Here is a 19,458-nt window from a genome sequence, read left to right on the forward strand (position 1 = left end):
ATACACTTACTGTACACTTTTTTTTAAACACAGTTGCAGCCGACAGTATTTTTCAGTGACAACCCGTTTGTGGCGTCCTTCCGTTCACACACAGGTGTTCGGAGACCCAGATAGCTAATTAGCACAGTTATGCCTTTAGTCCATGAGCCAAGGGGGTCGGTCGGGCTCACTTGGGCCGACGATGTCTCATAGTGATTTTTTTGAAGGTATATGTCCCTAGAGTTGGAAAATGTCTGATAGCAGTGCAGCAATTGTAGCTTTCTGTATGTTATCACTCTTTATTTCATTTCTCCCATAGGAATTTTAGCCTATGACAAACGTCAGTACATAACATGTTATTGCTCACTTATACCCTTTAATCATATATAATTGGAAAGCTTAGATTCACAGCTATCCATCAGACACGTTTTCAGGTCAACAGGACTTTGACCTCTAGGATACATGTAAATATTACCTGTATAAATGGCTTTAAAAAATGAAAACCTGATACATTTTAAACTTTGTTTGATAAGTGGTTCTGAAAGTCGTGAAATTACCTTTCAAATTATATATAATATAACCAACTTTGAAAGCATCAGCTACAACTACTATTTACAAAATCACCTATATTGTACCATTGATATTGTCTGATGATTGAGGCACCACATTGCACACACACAGCTAGAACAGGGGTTTAAAAAGATTAGTAGATACTGGGCCCTCACAGAATTCACGCATTAACCCCATTGAAGTCTTTTTCCAATTTGGCTATAATTCTGTATTCCTTTGTGATTGGTAGTCTTGCATGGCCTGGTGCCCCTGGTGGGCAGAGTTTGTTCATTTTAGTCCATTCCATTGGTCCTTAAGTGAAATCTCCACCCACCCGGGGCACCAAGCCATAACTCGTATACAGGTAGACCAGAGAAGCCACATCCCTGACCCTGATTAGAAGCACCTGCTGCTCACTTGTTCCCTATCAATGCTGTTTTGAATGAAAAAGATGTGTACCTACACACTGAAGAAGGCTGCAAAGCTGTGTATGCTATCCTTGATGCAGTGAAAGTAAAAAATTAGGTAAGCTTTATGCAACATCCTTTTGCTTAGGGTACCTACACGGCCATATATCCATGTTACAGCGCTTGTTTACGGAAACAGACGGAAGACCGAGGCGCACCTAATTGGCTATTTGTGTCTCCGAACACCTGTTTGTAAACGGAAGACTGACGCCACCAACGTGGTTTAAAACAGTGTACAGCAGTGGAGGCTGGTGGGAGGAGCTATAGGAGGACAGGCTCATTGGAATGGTATCAAAGGAACGCAGTCAAACATGGTTTCTATATGTTTGATACCGTTCCATTTATTCCATTCCAGCCATTACAATGAGCCCATCCTCCTATAGCTCCTCCCACCAGCCTCCACTGGTGTACAGTAAGTGTATATTTTGCATTTGTGAAATTGTTTTGATGTGATATGAAAGTAGAGGGTGTTGTGTTTCTTGAACTGCAACGCAATTGAGAATCGATTCACATTTAGATGGAGTATTTGGCTGTTTTGGCTGCCAGAGCCAATTCACCTCTAAACAGAACATGTAAAGTCCTTGGACTACAAGGAGTAACGATAGGCTCTTTTAGTCCAATATTGGGCTATGTTTGCTGAAGATACTACACTGGATGAGAGGGAATATAGGCTCATAACCCAATAATTTATTGAGAGAGGAGAAATTAGTCATTCACACACAACACATCTTTAATGCATGTTGACATTTGGAAACATGAAGTGTGTGAGTAGGTTACATGGAAGTGTAAAACAAAAAGCATCCAGAATCACATGTATCCATGTTCATCAGCCATACACCCTACCTCCCTCTGTGTGTCGTGTTGACACAGGGAAGCAGAACACTAAATAAGTCAGTATTAACTTCTTTATTGCTAAACTGGAAGGAAGCTAGGATCCAGTGTACAAATACCATCCCAACATTGTGTTCCCTCATCATCAATGTTTAATAAAATTATCCTCACTAATTAAAAACAAATATTTGTGACGTGAGCTTGGAGGCCAAAAAAGTATGAAGAAGCTGTGAGTAGGCCTACTGCAGTCAGTCCTGATCTGCTCTCCCCACACCTCTACATGCAGACAACCAGAACAGAACACTGGAGAACTGCTCAGACCAGTGGTTGAAGTGGGCTGGTGATGACTGGTACAGAGATCAGGCTCTTCTGATTTGCTACAGCTTGAGTACCGGCACCTCTGATAGAATAATGGCTGTAAAATATGGACCCCTTTTACTATAGTCTTTTGTGACAGCCTTAACAGCTGAGATTACATGTAGTGTAACATTTTAAATGAATACTGGCAACTTTTTCATTCCACTTCAAGCACTGTCACACAAGACACAGATCATGGAGGTGAAGCACCTTGGGTAATCTGCCATACACACACATGACACAGATCATGGAGGTGAAGCACCTTGGGTAATCTGCCATACACACACATGACACAGATCATGGAGGTGAAGCACCTTGGGTAATCTGCCATACACACACATGACACAGATCATGGAGGTGAAGCACCTTGGGTAATCTGCCATACACACACATGACACAGATCATGGAGGTGAAGCACCTTGGGTAATCTGCCATACACACACATGACACAGATAAACCCATGGAGCCAGAGCCCTCTGTGGCTTCAGATCTACATACAGCAGTATTGACATTGGTTTTAATCACAAAAAGAACATGAAAATCACAACTGAGATTAGCACTCAAACAAGGAAATCATATGGACCCTCTGCAGAGCAGGACTTCATCTTATGTCTAGTGTTACGTGTGTGTGTGTTAAGGAGCTCAACATGGTGGACAAAGCTGGCGGGAAGGGAATTACGTGGCCAACAGTGTGTGATGGTGCTGCTGTGCATTTTAGATTTTAGAAGAAGACATCCAGACAGAGAGAAGTAAAGCAGTAGAGGATGTCTCCGTGATCACGTCTGTACAAGGAAGGACAGTTACGTTTCAACATCACATAGTGGAGTACCAGTCTGGGGGCGGGTTATTGATCCCAGTGATTCAGACGAGTTGAAAGCACACACACACACGCTCAGTCACACAATGCACAGACGTTCTTAACAGTGGCAGAGTTTAATCCTCATATGCACACACACTCTGATACTTACAAAAAATGTAAATACAAATTATACCACGATAAAAACACATTTTAGAAATCCCTTAAACCATTTTCTCCATTCTGTAGAAAGCCTTCTAGTATGAACATGATGACTGTCTTTTTCTAAATGATCAGTCAGATATCATAATGAAATGCTTAAATCACATTTCCCCTACGGTTTCTTGGAATCAACCCCCTTCTCTCTAACCTATACCCCTGCAGTGTTCACAGATCTGACAGGACTAGATATGAGAAAGCAAGATGGCTGCCAACCCAGGTTCATACACCTGTCGGTCACGCTTATATTTATCCAGTCATTTCAGATATATGAAGACTGAAGAGGTACGCGATTAGTGGATGGAGTAGGCTCATTCCTATTACCCTGCATTACATACAACCCCACATCAGTAGTCTTATCATCATTGGTTCAGTACACACAGACACCCTCCTCCACTTTCACCAACTACCTTGGCAGATCTTATGTTACAGAGTCAGACACAGTATCCTAAAAAACTATATGTGATTCAAGTGAATATAGTGGAGATTCATAGTGTGGTCATTCTACCTGGCCGTCTAAAACTAGTTTAAGTACATTTAAACCACAGCAGTCTAAGGTCCTGACTGACGCTAACATGGTGAATCTCATTTTGGAAAGTTAGTAGTCCCAACCACACATCTCTCCAGTTAGACCTGTGTATTGCCTTAGTGTAGAAGTCAGAATTGATGACAAGTAGAATAGGTGTGTCACTATGCACATGTACAGAAGCAGGTGAACCAACGGAGGCAGGGGAAGAGATGGAGAGAAGAGGTGGAGTGTAGGAAGAAGTCTGACCATTAACCAACCTATACGTTTGTCCAATGCAGCCGTTTTTATCTCCATATCAAATCATTTCTGGGTAACAATTAAGTACCTTACCGTGATTATTTACAATTAAAATGGTCAAAAAGAAACAGCTTCTTAGCAAAGAGCAATTTCTTGAGCAATAATTTTGCTAGTACTATCTGGGAGTGGTTTGAGTGGGGAGGGGAAAACAGAAAATTAGCTGCTATTGGCAGAGAGGATTGGAACTCTTTCTTATTGGTCTAACTCATTTACAAAAATAGTGATGTCACCATGGAAGCCCAAAACCCCCACCAAAACAGGAGGAAGATAAAGGAAACAAACTCAGACTGCTCTCGTTCTCTCATCATCCTGTCTTCCTTTTCTCTGTTGTTCCGTCTCAGTGTAAGAGTGTCCAATAGGAAAGCAGGTCTGTTTCAGATCATAGAATGTGGCATTTACAGATGTGTAACGATAGAAATATGGCAAATAGATCGACTGTCAAATAGAACATTCGCAGAGAAAGTGGGGAGCACAGGTGAACTAGAACAAGAATGGCATCTATGCCAAGAATATCATATTTTTGGTGACAATATTGGTATTTTTTCAACTGCTCCAGCAGTCAGGAATCTACACTCACCCCCACCATATATACACACAAAGGTCAGGGGTCATGACAATACGCTTGGTCCCTGACCCCATTAGGGAGACTACACTAGCACATCCTGTCACCACCTCTCAAAAACAACAACACCTGGGATAAACACGGAGGCTACGTCCAAAATGGCTACTCTGACCAAAAGTATTGCACTATATAGGAAATTGGGGGCCATCTCGGACGAAGCCTGAGAGAAACTAACACAACAGAGAGAAAGAGTTGTCTGAGTGTGATCTGCAGAGTTGCTGTTCCTCTCTGGTTCCTCTTGTGGAGGTAGGTTGGTACTGCAAACGTCTGCCTGGCTGGGAGACTCTCTCCTCCTCCCGTCTCTGTGTTCACTCGTCTGTCTCAGTTCTCCCTCTTCATCCCTCCATCCTGTCCTCTGGTTAGGGATGTACAGTATGGAGGGAGGGTGTAAGGAGGAGGGGTTACCAGGGTTACCAGTTCATCATAGAGCTCCGGTTCAGGGTCATGAAGAAGACTTGGCTGCTGCCGCCGGAACGCACAGAGGCGAAAAACACCTGCACAAAGCATCATGAGGAGGGTTAGCATGTGTGTTGGCTTATATTTTTAGGCTTTCTTACAGCTGGTGTGCTCTTAGCTTGTATACGTGTGTTTGTGCTTACACACACCTTGTCGTTCTTCTCCGACAGGAACTTCAGTCGCTGAGCTCGCTTGTGCATGAAAACTCCATCGAGGTGTCCCGTCTCCACGGAGCGGATCTCAATGGCCTTCTCTCCCCAGCCCATGATCTGGTTGGAGTGGATGTAGGCTGGGGGAGGGACAGGGACACACAGACAGGGGATTGGACAGGAGAGCACTCACTCAAACCAGTCACCCAATCACAGATCACACCCCTAGGCCACGCCTCCGGGAGGAAATCATTGCAGCAGTTTCTGTTTCTAAATCTGAACGGCGGATAAAAACTCAAAACACCTGAGCTATCCACCCGGAGGGGGATGGGGCAGCTTCATACGGACCCAGGGGGCAACGCTAATAGGAGAGATTCCCAGTGGTATGGGGGGATAGTCAAAGTCAACCGTAGAGAGCTACTAGGAGAAACAGCCATCTGAGGGTCTACTCACTGGGATGACTCTTGTATGGTGGTTTGACAGGATGGTAACCCTGCCCTGGGTTGTTATACTGTAGCAGGGATTGTGCAGGTGACTGATGACTGAGGATGGTTACAGCAGTAGCAGCATAAGGATAGTCGGGCGATTTTACCTCCCAGTTCTGTCATCCAGCTCCTGTGTACTCAGGAAGTGGGCTGGCCAACGGACTGGAGTGTGAGTGTCGGTGTGGGTCTGTCTCTGTGTGTGTACTGGTTTGTATTGGTCATGGTGGCTTGGGGCTGTATGTGTTTCTATAGTGTGTGTGTGTGTGTTGGGGCCGGGGTTGAGAGGCCTTTAAAAGGAAGGAGATATAAACTCAGGGGTAGAAGCTCCAAGGACTGAGTACAGTCTCAAAACACAACAACACAAACCCACAGTGTTTCAGACAGAGACAGAATGAGCCAAATGAAAACAGAACCAGTCAATCAGACAGACAAGATAAACCGATGTTTGGTATTAGTGGAGAAACAGAAGAAAAGCATAGAAGGGCAGAGCAGATCTATAGTCATCATAGAAGGGCAGAGCAGATCGATAGTCATCATAGAAGGGCAGAGCAGATCGATAGTCATCATAGAAGGGCAGAGCAGATCTATAGTCATCATAGAAGGGCAGAGCAGATCTATAGTCATCATAGAAGGGCAGAGCAGATCGATAGTCATCATAGAAGGGCAGAGCAGATCGATAGTCATCTATCAAGACCCATTTTAGACCTACTGAGATTAAAGCAATAGGATACTTGTTTCCCCATCACTAATTAAACCTAACCCTGAGCTTTGTAATTAGTTAAAGATGTGATGGGCATCGTTGGGTCAAATACTTGAGGTGCGCTTGATTTAGCTTGGACCGTACACTTTTGGTACTATTCCATGGCACAGAGGTAACTTAATCAAGCACAGCTAAAGTACTTGAAAGTATTTGACGTACGTAAAGACAATGTATTTGACATGTACATAAAGACAAACAGAAAGTGTCACCATCCTGAAGAGAGACAGGTATATATATCCTAGACCTATAGAGACATGTAGACATACACTACATGACCAAAAGTATGTGGACACCTGCTCGTCGAACATCTCATTCCAAAATCATGGGCATGAGTTGGTCCCCCCTTCGCTGCTATAACAGCCTCCACTCTTCTGGGAAGGCTTTCCACTAGATGTTGGAACATTGCTTCCATTCAGCCACAAGCGCATTAGTGAGGTCAGGCACTGATATTGGGCGATTAGGCCTGGCTCGCAGTCGGCGTTCCAATTCATCCCAAAGGTGTTCGATGGGGTTGAGGTCAGGGCTCTGTGCAGGCCAGTCAAGTTCTTCCACATCGATCGCAACAAACCATTTCTATATGGACCTCGCTTTGTGCACGGGGTCATTATCATGCTGAAACAGGAAAGGGCCGTCTCCAAACTATTGCCACAAAGTTGGAAGCACAGAATTGTCTAGAATGTCATTGTCTGCTGTAGTGTTAAGATTTCCCTTCACTGGAACTAAGGGGCCTAGTCGAACCATGAAAAACAGCCCCAGACCATTATTCCTCCTCCACCAAACTGTACAGTTGGCACTATGCATTGGGACAGGTAGCGTTCTCCTGGCTTCCGCCAAACCCAGATTTGTCCGTCGGACCGCCAGATGGTGAAGCGTGATTTATCACTCCCGAGAACACGTTTCCACTGCTCCAGAGTCCAATGGTGGCAAGCTTTACACCACTCCAGCCGGCGCTTGGCATTGCGCATGGTGATCTTAGGCTTGTGCTCGGCCATGGAAACCCATTTCATGAAGCTCTCGACGAACAGTTATTGTGCTGACGTTGCTTCCAGAGGCAGTTTGGAACTCGGTAGTGAGCACTGCAACCTAGGACAGACGATGTTTACGCGCTACAGCACTCGGCGGTCCCGTTCTGTGAGCTTGTGTGGCCTACCACTTCGTGGCTGAGCTGTTGTTGCTCCTAGATGTTTCCACTTCACAATAACAGCATTTACAGTTGGCCGGGGCAGCTCTAGCAGGGCAGACATTTGACGAACTGACTTGTTGGATAGGTGGCATCCTATAACGGTGTCACGTTGAAAGTCACTGAGCTCTTCAGTAAGGCCATTCTACTGCCAACGTTTGTCTATGGAGATTGCATGGCTGTGTGCTCGATTTTATACATCTGTCAGTAACGGGTGTGGCTGAAATAGCCGAATCCACTAATTTGAAGGGGTGTCCACACACGTTTGTATATATAGTGTATCTTAGACCTAGAGAGACAGGTAGATAGATATATCATAGACCTAGAGAGAGGTAGATAGATACAAGTGCATTCGGAAAGTATTCAGACCCCTTGACTTTTTCCACATTTTGTTACGTCACAGCCTTATTCTAAAATGGATTGAATTGTTTTTCCCCCCTAATCAATCTACACACAATACCCAAATAATAAATAATTTTTATAGGGAGCGTCGCTGCACAGCTGTTTTCAGGTCTCACCAGAGATGTTTGATTGGGTTCAAGTCCGGGCTCTGGCTGGGCCACTCAAGGACATTCAGAGACTTGTCCCAAAGCCACTCCTGCGTTGCCTTGGCTGTGTGCTTAGAGTCGTTGTCCTGTTGGAAGGTGAACCTTCGCCCCAGTCTGAGGTTCTGAGCGCTCTGGAGCAGATTTTCATCAAGGATCTCTCTGTACTTTGCTCTGTTCACCTTTCCCCTCTATCCTGACTAGTCTTCCAGTCCCTGCCGCTGAAAAACATCCCCACAGCATGATGCTGCCACCACCATGCTTCACCGTAGGGATGGTGCCAGGTTTCCTCCAGACGTGACACTTGGCATTCAGGCCAAAGAGTTCAATCTTGGTTTCGTCAGACCAAAGAATCTTGTTTCTCATGGTCTGAGAGTCCTTTAGGTGCTTTTTGGCAAACTCCAAGCGGGCTGTCATGTGCCTTTTACTGAGGAGTGGCTTCTGTCTGGCCACTCTACCATAAAGGCCTGATTGGTGGAGTGCTGCAGAGATATCTGTCCTACTGGAAAGTTCTCCCATCTCCACAGACGAACTCTGAAGCTCTGTCAGAGTGACCATCGGGTTCTTGGTCACCCCCCTGACCAAGGCCCTTCTCCCCATATTGCTCAGTTTGACAGGGCGGCCAGCTCTAGGAAGAGTCTTGGTGGTTCCAAACTTCTTCCATTTAAGAATGGAGGCCACTGTGTTCTTGGGGACGTTCAATGCTGCAGACATTTTTTGGTACCCTTCCCCAGATCTGTGCCTCGACACAATCCTGTCTCCGAGCTCTACGGACAATTCCTTTGACCTCATGGCTTGGTTTTTCATGGCTTGGTTTTTGCTCTGACATGCACTGTCAACTTTGGGACCATGTATAGACAGGTGTGTGCCTTTCCAAATCATGTCCAATCAATTGAGTTTACCACAGGTGGATTCCAAGTTGTAGAAACATCTCAAGGATGATCAATGGAAACAGAATGCACCTGAGCTCAATTTCGAGTATCATAGCAAAAGGTCTGAATACCTATGTAAATAAGGTATTTTTAAAAATATTTTTTTATACAGTTGCAAAAAAAAAAAAAAACGTTTCACTTTGTCAATATGAGGTATTGTGTGTAAATTTATGCCGAAAAAAATGCATTTAATCCATTTTAGAATAAGGCTGTAACGTAACAAAATGTGGAAAAAGGGAAGGGGTCTGAATACTTTCTGAATGCACTGTATATCCTAGACCTAGAGAGACAGGTAGATAGATATATCCTAGACCTGGGGAGACAGGTAGATAGATATATCCTAGACCTAGAGAGACAGGTAGATAGATATATCCTAGACCTGGAGAGACAGGTAGATAGATATATCCTAGACCTAGAGAGACAGGTAGATAGATATATCCTAGACCTGGAGAGACAGGTAGATAGATATATCCTAGACCTGGAGAGACAGGTAGATAGATATATCCTAGACCTGGAGAGACAGGTAGATAGATATATCCTAGACCTAGAGAGACAGGTAGATAGATATATCCTAGACCTGGAGAGACAGGTAGATAGATATATCCTAGACCTAGAGAGACAGGTAGATAGATATCCTAGACCTGGAGAGACAGGTAGATAGATACAGTGGGGGGAAAAAGTATTTAGTCAGCCACCAATTGTGCAAGTTCTCCCACTTAAAAAGATGAGAGAGGCCTGTAATTTTCATCATAGGTACAGGTCAACTATGACAGACAAATTTAGATTTTTTTTCTCCAGAAAATCACATTGTAGGATTTGTAATGAATTTATTTGCAAATTATGGTGGAAAATAAGTATTTGGTCACCTACAAACAAGCAAGATTTCTGGCTCTCACAGACCTGTAACTCCACTATGGCCAAGACCAAAGAGCTGTCAAAGGACACCAGAAACAAAATTGTAGACCTGCACCAGGCTGGGAAGACTGAATCTGCAATAGGTAAGCAGCTTGGTTTGAAGAAATCAACTGTGGGAGCAATTATTAGGAAATGGAAGACATACAAGACCACTGATAATCTCCCTCGATCTGGGGCTCCACGCAAGATCTCACCCCGTGGGGTCAAAATGATCACAAGAACGGTGAGCAAAAATCCCAGAACCACACGGGGGGACCTAGTGAATGACCTGCAGAGAGCTGGGACCAAAGTAACAAAGCCTACCATCAGTAACACACTACGCCGCCAGGGACTCAAATCCTGCAGTGCCAGACGTGTCCCCCTGCTTAAGCCAGTACATGTCCAGGCCCGTCTGAAGTTTGCTAGAGTGCGTTTGGATGATCCAGAAGAGAATTGGGAGAATGTCATATGGTCAGATGAAACCAAAATAGAACTTTTTGGTAAAAACTCAACTCGTCGTGTTTGGAGGACAAATAATGCTGAGTTGCATCCAAAGAACACCATACCTACTGTGAAGCATGGGGGTGGAAACATCATGCTTTGGGGCTGTTTTTCTGCAAAGGGACCAGGACGACTGATCCGTGTAAAGGAAAGAATGAATGGGGCCATGTATCGTGAGATTTTGAGTGAAAACCTCTTTCCATCAGCAAGGGCATTGAAGATGAAACGTGGCTGGGTCTTTCAGCATGACAATGATCCCAAACACACCGCCCGGGCAACGAAGGAGTGGCTTCGTAAGAAGCGTTTCAAGGTCCTGGAGTGGCCTAGCCAGTCTCCAGATCTCAACCCCATAGAAAATCTTTGGAGGGAGTTGAAAGTCCGTGTTGCCCAGTGACAGCCCCAAAACATCACTGCTCTAGAGGAGATCTGCATGGAGGAATGGGCCAAAATACCAGCAACAGTGTGTGAAAACCTTGTGAAGACTTACAGAAAACGTTTGACCTGTGTCATTGCCAACAAAGGGTATATAACAAAGTATTGAGAAACTTTTGTTATTGACCAAATACTTATTTTCCACCATAATTTCCAAATACATTCATTAAAAATCCTACAATATGATTTTCTGGAGAAAAAAAATCTCATTTTGTCTGTCATAGTTGACATGTACCTATGATGAAAATTACAGGCTTCTCTCATCTTTTTAAGTGGGAGAACTTGCACAATTGGTGGCTGACTAAATACTTTTTTCCCCCACTGTATATCCTAGACCTAGAGAGACAGGTAGATAGATATATCCTAGACCTGGAGAGACAGGTAGATAGATATATCCTAGACCTAGAGAGACAGGTAGATAGATATATCCTAGACCTGGAGAGACAGGTAGATAGATATATCCTAGACCTAGAGAGACAGGTAGATAGATATATCCTAGACCTGGAGAGACAGGTAGATAGATATATCCTAGACCTAGAGAGACAGGTAGATAGATATATCCTAGACCTAGAGAGACAGGTAGATAGATATATCCTAGACCTGGAGAGACAGGTAGATAGATATCCTAGACCTGGAGAGACAGGTAGATAGATATATCCTAGACCTAGAGAGACAGGTCGATAGATCATGTACAGGTAGATATCCACAATATTTCAGTGTCATCGGGTAGCCAATCAAACAGCAACACAAAAAGAACAATAACAAAGTAGCAGACAAACATTTCTCCCTGGGCTGGGGTGGGGCTGGGGGCGGGACTCTAGGGGTAGGGAGTGTGTAGGAGCTTGCAGAGTGGTGTAAGTGTCTAGGAGTTGTAAGTGTGTGTGATTATATATATATATAGATATCTCATGTAGCTCAGTTGGTAGAGCATGGCGCTTGTAACGCCAGGGTTGTGGGTTAGATTCCCACGGGGGGCCAGTATGAAAAATGTATGCACTCACTAAGTCGCTCTGGATAAGAGCGTCTGCTAAATGACTAAAATGTAAATGAAAATGTAAATGTGGAAAGGGAGTGCTACATGTCAAACTACTATGAGGTATTTGGTGGGGGTTTGAGAGCAGAGGTTGGAGAGCAGGGGTTGGAGAGCAGGGGTTGGAATTGGAGAGCAGGGGTTGGAATTGGAGAGCAGGGGTTGGAATTGGAGAGCAGGGGTTGGAATTGGAGAGCAGGGGTTGGAATTGGAGAGCAGGGGTTGGAATTGGAGAGCAGGGTTTAGAATTGGAGAGCAGGGTTTAGAAATGGAGAGCAGGGTTTAGAAATGGAGAGCAGGGTTTAGAGTTGGGGTGTGAGAGCAGCGGTTGGAGTTGGTGGGAGAGCAGAAGTTGGAGTGGGAGAGCAGGGGTTGAAGAGCAGGGGTGGGAGAGCATGGGTTGAGTTGTGGTGGGAGAGCAGGGGTCGGAGTTGGGGAGCAGAGGTCAAAGTTGGAGAGCAGGAGTTAGAGATTAGGGGTTGAGTTGAGGTGGGAGAGCAGGGGCTGGGGGGGCAGGACTCTAGGGGTAGGGAGTGTGAGAAGTGCAGGTCGAGGGGAATCACGAGTAGGAGCATGCAGAGTGGTGTAAGTGTCTAGGAGTTGCAAGTGTGTGTTATATATATATATATATATATATATATAAGAGTGTGCAAAGCTGTCATCAAGGCAAAGTGTGGCTATTTGAAAAATCTCAAATATAAAATATATGTTGATTTGTTTAACACTTTTTTGGTCACTACATGATTCCGTGTGTTATTTCATAGTTTAGATGTCTTCACTATTATTCTACAATGTAGAAAATATAAAAAATAAAGAAAAGCCCTTGAATGAGTAGGTGTGTCCAAACTTTTGACTGGTACTGTATACAGTGAGGGAAAAAAGTATTTGATCCCCTGCTGATTTTGTACGTTTGCCCACTGACAAAGAAATTATCAGTCTATAATTTTAATGGTAGGTTTATTTGAACAGTGAGAGACAGAATAACAACAACAAAATCCAGAAAAACGCATGTCAAAAATGTTATAAATTGATTTGCATTTTAATGAGGGAAATAAGTATTTGACCACCTCTCAATCAGAAAGATTTCTGGCTCCCAGGTGTCTTTTATACAGGTAACGAGCTGAGATTAGGAGCACACTCTTAAAGGGAGTGCTCCTAATCTCAGTTTGTTACCTGTATAAAAGACCTGTCCACAGAAGCAATCAATCAATCAGATTCCAAACTCTCCACTATGGCCAAGACCAAAGAGCTCTCCAAGGATGTCAGGGACAAGATTGTAGACCTACACAAGGCTGGAATGGACTACAAGACCATCGCCAAGCAGCTTGGTGAGAAGGTGACAACAATTGGTGCGATTATTCGCAAATGGAAGAAACACAAAATAACTGTCAATCTCCCTCTGCCTGGGGCTCCATGCAAGATCTCACCTCGTGGAGTTGCAATGATCATGAGAACGGTGAGGAATCAGCCCAGTACTACACGGGAGGATCTTGTCAATGATCTCAAGGCAGCTGGGACCATAGTCACCAAGAAAACAATTGGCAACACACTACGCCGTGAAGGACTGAAATCCTGCAGTGCCCACAAGGTCCCCCTGCTCAAGAAAGCACATATACAGGGCCGTCTGAAGTTTGCCAATGAACATCTGAATGATTCAGAGGAGAACTGGGTGAAAGTGTTGTGGTCAGATGAGACCAAAATCGAGCTCTTTGGCATCAACTCAACTCGCCGTGTTTGGAGGAGGAGGAATGCTGCCTATGACCCCAAGAACACCATCCCCACCATCAAACATGAAGGTGGAAACATTATGCTTTGGGGGTGTTTTTATGCTAAGGGGACAGAACAACTTCCCCGCATCAAAGGGACGATGGATGGGGCCATGTACCGTCAAATCTAGGGTGAGAACCTCCTTCCCTCAGCCAGGGCATTGAAAATGGGTCGTGGATGGGTATTCCAGCATGACAATGACCCAAAACACACGTCCAAGGCAACAAAGGAGTGGCTCAAGAAGAAGCACATTAAGGTCGTGGAGTGGCCTAGCCAGTCTCCAGACCTTAATCCCATAGCAAATCTGTGGAGGGAGCTGAAGGTTAGAGTTGCCAAACGTCAGCCTCAACCTTAATGACTTGGAGAAGATCTGCAAAGAGGAGTGGAACAAAATCCCTCCTGAGATGTGTGCAAACCTGGTGGCCAACTAAAAATTATAGACTGATAATTTCTTTGCAGTGGGCAAACATACAAAATCAGCAGGGGATCAAATTTTTTTCCCCCTCACTGTATGTGGAAAGGGAGCACTACATGTCAAACTACTAGGAGGTATTTGGTGGAGGTTGGAATTGGATAGCAGGGGTTGGAGAGCAGGGGTTGGAGTTGGGGTGGGAGAGCAGGGGTTGGAGTTGGGGTTGGAGAGCAGGGGTTGGAGTTGGGGTGGGAGAGCAGGGGTTGGAGTTGGGGTTGGAGAGCAGGGGTTGGAGTGGGAGAGCAGGGGTTGGAGTTGGGGTTGGAGAGCAGGGGTTGGAGTTGGGGTGGGAGAGCAGGGTTGGAGTTGGGGTGGGAGAGCAGGGGTTCGAGTTGGGGTGGGAGAGCAGGGTTGGAGTTGGGGTGGGAGAGCAGGGGTTCGAGTTGGGGTGGGAGAGCAGGGGTTCGAGTTGGGGTGGGAGAGCAGGGGTTCGAGTTGGGGTGGGAGAGCAGGGTTGGAGTTGGGGTGGGAGAGCAGGGGTTCGAGTTGGGGTGGGAGAGCAGGGTTGGAGTTGGGGTGGGAGAGCAGGGTTGGAGTTGGGGTGGGAGAGCAGGGTTCGAGTTGGGGTGGGAGAGCAGGGTTCGAGTTGGGGTGGGAGAGCAGGGTTCGAGTTGGGGTGGGAGAGCAGGGTTCGAGTTGGGGTGGGAGAGCAGGGTTCGAGTTGGGGTGGGAGAGCAGGGTTCGAGTTGGGGTGGGAGAGCAGGGTTCGAGTTGGGGTGGGAGAGCAGGGTTCGAGTTGGGGTGGGAGAGCAGGGTTCGAGTTGGGGTGGGAGAGCAGGGTTCCAGTTGGGGTGGGAGAGCAGGGTTCCAGTTGGGGTGGGAGAGCAGGGTTCCAGTTGGGGTGGGAGAGCAGGGTTCCAGTTGGGGTGGGAGAGCAGGGTTCCAGTTGGGGTGGGAGAGCAGGGTTCGAGTTGGGGTGGGAGAGCAGGGTTCGAGTTGGGGTGGGAGAGCAGGGTTCGAGTTGGGGTGGGAGAGCAGGGTTCGAGTTGGGGTGGGAGAGCAGGGTTCGAGTTGGGGTGGGAGAGCAGGGTTCGAGTTGGGGTGGGAGAGCAGGGTTCGAGTTGGGGTGGGAGAGCAGGGTTCGAGTTGGGGTGGGAGAGCAGGGTTCGAGTTGGGGTGGGAGAGCAGGGTTCGAGTTGGGGTGGGAGAGCAGGGTTCGAGTTGGGGTGGGAGAGCAGGGTTCGAGTTGGAGTGGGAGAGCAGGGTTCGAGTTGGGGTGGGAGAGCAGGATTCGAGTTGGGGTGGGAGAGCAGGGTTCGAGTTGGGGTGGGAGAGCAGGGTTCGAGTTGGGGTGGGAGAGCAGGGTTTGAGTGAGGGTGGGAGCGCAGGGTTCGAGTTGGGGTGGGAGAGCAGGGTTCGAGTTGGGGTGGGAGAGCAGGGTTCGAGTTGGGGTGGGAGAGCAGGGTTCGGAGTTGGAGTGGGAGAGCAGGGGTCGGAGTTGGAGTGGGAGAGCAGGGGTCGGAGTTGGAGTGGGAGAGCAGGGGTCGGAGTTGGAGTGGGAGAGCAGGGGTCGGAGTTGGAGTGGGAGAGCAGGGGTCGGAGTTGGAGTGGGAGAGCAGGGGTTGGAGTGGGAGAGCAGGGGTTGGAGTTAATGCTCAGTTTGTCGCGCGCTGTATCGCTAGCAGCATTTTAGCCACCGACTGTCATGTGCTAGCTGTCTAGTCTTTGTTTTATAAATGTGCAATGAGCATTAAAAATACGCATTTATATAAGGAATGGGCAACATGTTCTCATTCTGAGAAATAATTATCTTCTTATCCAGGTAGGCTACTTGATCTTAAAGTGAACAGGCTATGTTGTTCGAACAGTTGGAGATGGACAGGAGGGTGTATTTATAACAGTTAAACTGTTCTACGTTGTTAGCGTATAAAGGTTAGCTGGCTACTCACTAGCACGTGGGTTTGTGCTTGAGAGATTGTTTATGGGACCTGTGTCCATTTTCTATAAGGCCTGCTAGAAAAAGTTGCTAATTATCAGTGGATGTGCATGATTTGTGGTTGGGGGGGGGGGGGGGAGTAATGAGGGGTAGTGAGGAATAGTGAGGGGTAGTGAGGAATAGTGAGGAATAGTGAGGAATAGTGAGGGGTAGTGAGGAATAGTGAGGGGTAGTGAGGAATAGTGAGGGGTAGTGAGGGGTAGTGAGGGGTAGTGAGGAATAGTGAGGGGTAGTGAGGAATAGTGAGGGGTAGTGAGGAATAGTGAGGGGTAGTGAGGAATAGTGAGGGGTAGTGAGGAATAGTGAGGGGTAGTGAGGAATAGTGAGGAATAGTGAGGGGTAGTGAGGAATAGTGAGGGGTAGTGAGGAATAGTGAGGGGTAGTGAGGGGTAGTGAGGGGTAGTGAGGAATAGTGAGGGGTAGTGAGGAATAGTGAGGGGTAGTGAGGAATAGTGAGGAATAGTGAGGGGTAGTGAGGAATAGTGAGGGGTAGTGAGGGGTAGTGAGGAATAGTGAGGGATAGTGAGGAATAGTGAGGGGTAGTGAGGGATAGTGAGGGGTAGTGAGGAATAGTGAGGGGTAGTGAGGGGTAGTGAGGAATAGTGAGGGGTAGTGAGGGGTAGTGAGGGATAGTGAGGGATAGTGAGGGATAGTGAGGGATAGTGAGGGATAGTGAGGGATAGTGAGGGATAGTGAGGGGTAGCGTGTGTGAGAGTGTGGGTGGTGGAGGAGAGGAGTAGTTGTGTGAACCAGTGAGAGGCATAGAAGTGTGTGAGGGGGGAAGTGAGAGTTGTGTATATCGTGTCTGTGTGTGACCTACCAACAGATGTAGGCATCTCTCCCCACTGCAACACCACGTCTTTAGTGATGCGTCCGTAGGTGTTGACGTAGACGCCCTCGTCCTCGTAACACAGCAGCATCTCCATCCCGTCGGTCCGCGGCAGCACCACGATGGCATGGGGCGTCACCTGACTCTGAATCTGCCGGGGGCGATAGATACCACACAGTGGAGGGGTGGGGCTGGCGTCAGCCTGGCGGGCACAGAGCACGACCCCCGCAACTCCTCTAACCCTTTCTTTCATGTATTTCTCTAAATCTCTCCCTCTTCTTTCCCTCCCTCCCTCCCTCCCTGTCTCGTGGCCAGCTCCCCACTCCCCTGTGCGAAGAGAAACTGCTGCAACAATGGAATCTCCCACTCCATCATCCACACAATAACCATGGTAACACACAATGTAAACAAAATAGCATTGTCATGGTTTGAACAACATAAATGGTAAACGTCATGGTATTCGAGCCCTGAAACCAGGGTAGGTACGGTTCCCATTTAAGAGGTCGTAGTTCAAAGGGGAACCAACGGCTCACCACCAGAGTGGAGAAATCAGATGTTACCTGGTTCAGGTGTCCTTCTCTGAGCGTGCGCACACATACACACACACACACACAGTCTTACGTGGGAGGGAATGTAGATGTCATAAGGGTTGCCAGAGTCGACATCGATGACATGGAACCCGATGCTGGAGCCATAGATAACCTTTAACCTCTGACCCTCCTCCACTGTCAGGTCAACCAGCTGGGGGCGGTGCTGCAGGTCAGTGAACGACTGACAGACAGACAGAACGAGAGACATCAGGGAATAGAGAGAGAGAGATACTGTGATCACTGATGTGTGGAGAGCATTCTGCTTGAAAATGGCTGCTGGGCATCACCCAGGTGGTAGTGGAGGAAATGAGATCATATTGGTGTGTGTGTGTTACCTTGAAGGCCATGAACTTGTGGTAGGGTTTGGGCGCCCAGGCAAAGATCTCCACTGAGTTCTTCAGAGCGATCACCAGAAACTTGATCCTCTCATACTTCACTGGAAACAGCACACACACACACACACACACACACACACACACACACACGAGGGTCAATCACTCACTGAGACTGGTGTTAGTAACCCGTGATAATGCCTTGGCTTTAGCTCAATGGGCTAATGCAACACACAGACCACCCAGGTTTAAACTTCACCCAGCCAACACACACACACACGTACCGACTTTGTAGTGCACGCAGCCCTCCATCTCTCCTACAGTGACCCAGCCCTGCTTCTTCTCCACCTCGGGGTCGTTGTGTAATATCCTGTTCCTCAGCCAGGACAGGTAGTACACACGCAACTTATTCTTCTTCCCTGGAGGAGGAGCGAGAGGGGAAAGGAGAGGGAGGGGAAGAGAGGGAAAAGTCTTAAGCCTATTAGCTCTTCCAGAGTGATCTTACAATCTTTACAAAGCATTTCTACAGGCCTCGAGTTCTTTAGAAAACACAAGTCTGCCTTTTGAGACCGGACAGTCAAAACCACAAAGTAACAAACAGAAACAAACCATAACACTCCACTCCGATGGAGCTCCAGAACCGTTTGTTAAGGTCTGATCGTGTTTAAGTAGCGGTTGGGTTGCAGTCAGTCCTACCTGATATGGTGACCAGGACATTGAGTCCCTCCAGAACGTCCATCTGTTGGAAGCGTCGGCGGTTGATCAGGTTATAGACCTTCCCTTGACCACTACGGTCCAGCAACATCAGACCGTTCTCTGTCCCCACCAGCAGGTTCACACCTATACACACACAGACACACACAAATGATAAACACACACAATAGCACAATGTGTGTGTGTGTGTATACATATAGTTTACGTGTCTTACCCCAGAGAGCAGCACACAGTATCTCAGAGTTGAAGCGTTTCTTGTATTTGCGTATCTCAGGCGTGTCGCTGTGAGGTCGTATGTTGGTTGGGTTCACGTTGACCACGCTGATCTTTCTGGCCTCGTTCAGTCTGGCCTGCTCCTGAAGCAGCAGCTCGTTCGCAAAGTGGGCTGTAACCGCAGGATAACTTTACACTAACGTTCACATAACCTTTCAAAACTTACAACAACCACAGGACAACCTTAAAACATAAAGAAACATTCACACAACCTGCTGATTCCTAAGCAATTCACTGGCAAAAAGAGCTTTAAAAAAAGATGAGATTGAACAGATATTGCGGATAGCTACTTCTATAGAGGAAAAATGTACTTACTATGACTGTGATATGTGGTTGTCTCACCTAGCTATCTTAAAGCTAGAGTCCTTCATTGAAACAATAACAAAGTGGCACTCAGCCTGTGTTTTGGTAAAAAGCTCAGGGATAGGCCTGGAGAAATGTAACCACCCTCAAATTCATAGACAGAGCTATGGATGCAAGGACTGACCCTCCGTGACATCAAAATTATAGTTCTAACCATGTTGAGGCTGTACAG

General features: G+C 46.7%; 1 protein-coding gene across 3 annotated transcripts in view; it reads right to left on the bottom strand.

The window, feature by feature from the left end:
- Positions 1-1,709: 1,709 nt before the first annotated feature.
- The window catches only part of LOC311118695 (traf2 and NCK-interacting protein kinase-like), a 37,261-nt gene continuing 19,512 nt past the window's right edge, over positions 1,710-19,458 (bottom strand). For all 3 annotated transcript variants that reach the window (XM_084193484.1, XM_084193483.1, XM_084193482.1), the window contains 8 exons: positions 18,865-19,035; positions 18,633-18,776; positions 18,221-18,355; positions 17,940-18,040; positions 17,636-17,785; positions 17,006-17,165; positions 5,252-5,391; positions 1,710-5,140 (listed from right to left, as the gene is read on the bottom strand). In XM_084193484.1, coding sequence (XP_084049610.1) covers positions 5,057-5,140; positions 5,252-5,391; positions 17,006-17,165; positions 17,636-17,785; positions 17,940-18,040; positions 18,221-18,355; positions 18,633-18,776; positions 18,865-19,035 — 1,085 coding nt within the window. In that variant the 3' untranslated portion in view covers positions 1,710-5,056. The remainder of the gene's footprint in view (positions 5,141-5,251; positions 5,392-17,005; positions 17,166-17,635; positions 17,786-17,939; positions 18,041-18,220; positions 18,356-18,632; positions 18,777-18,864; positions 19,036-19,458) is intronic.

Source organism: Coregonus lavaretus (genome assembly GCF_964263955.1).
Source record: "Coregonus lavaretus genome assembly, contig: HAP1_SCAFFOLD_1696, whole genome shotgun sequence".
Lineage (NCBI taxonomy): Eukaryota > Metazoa > Chordata > Actinopteri > Salmoniformes > Salmonidae > Coregonus > Coregonus lavaretus.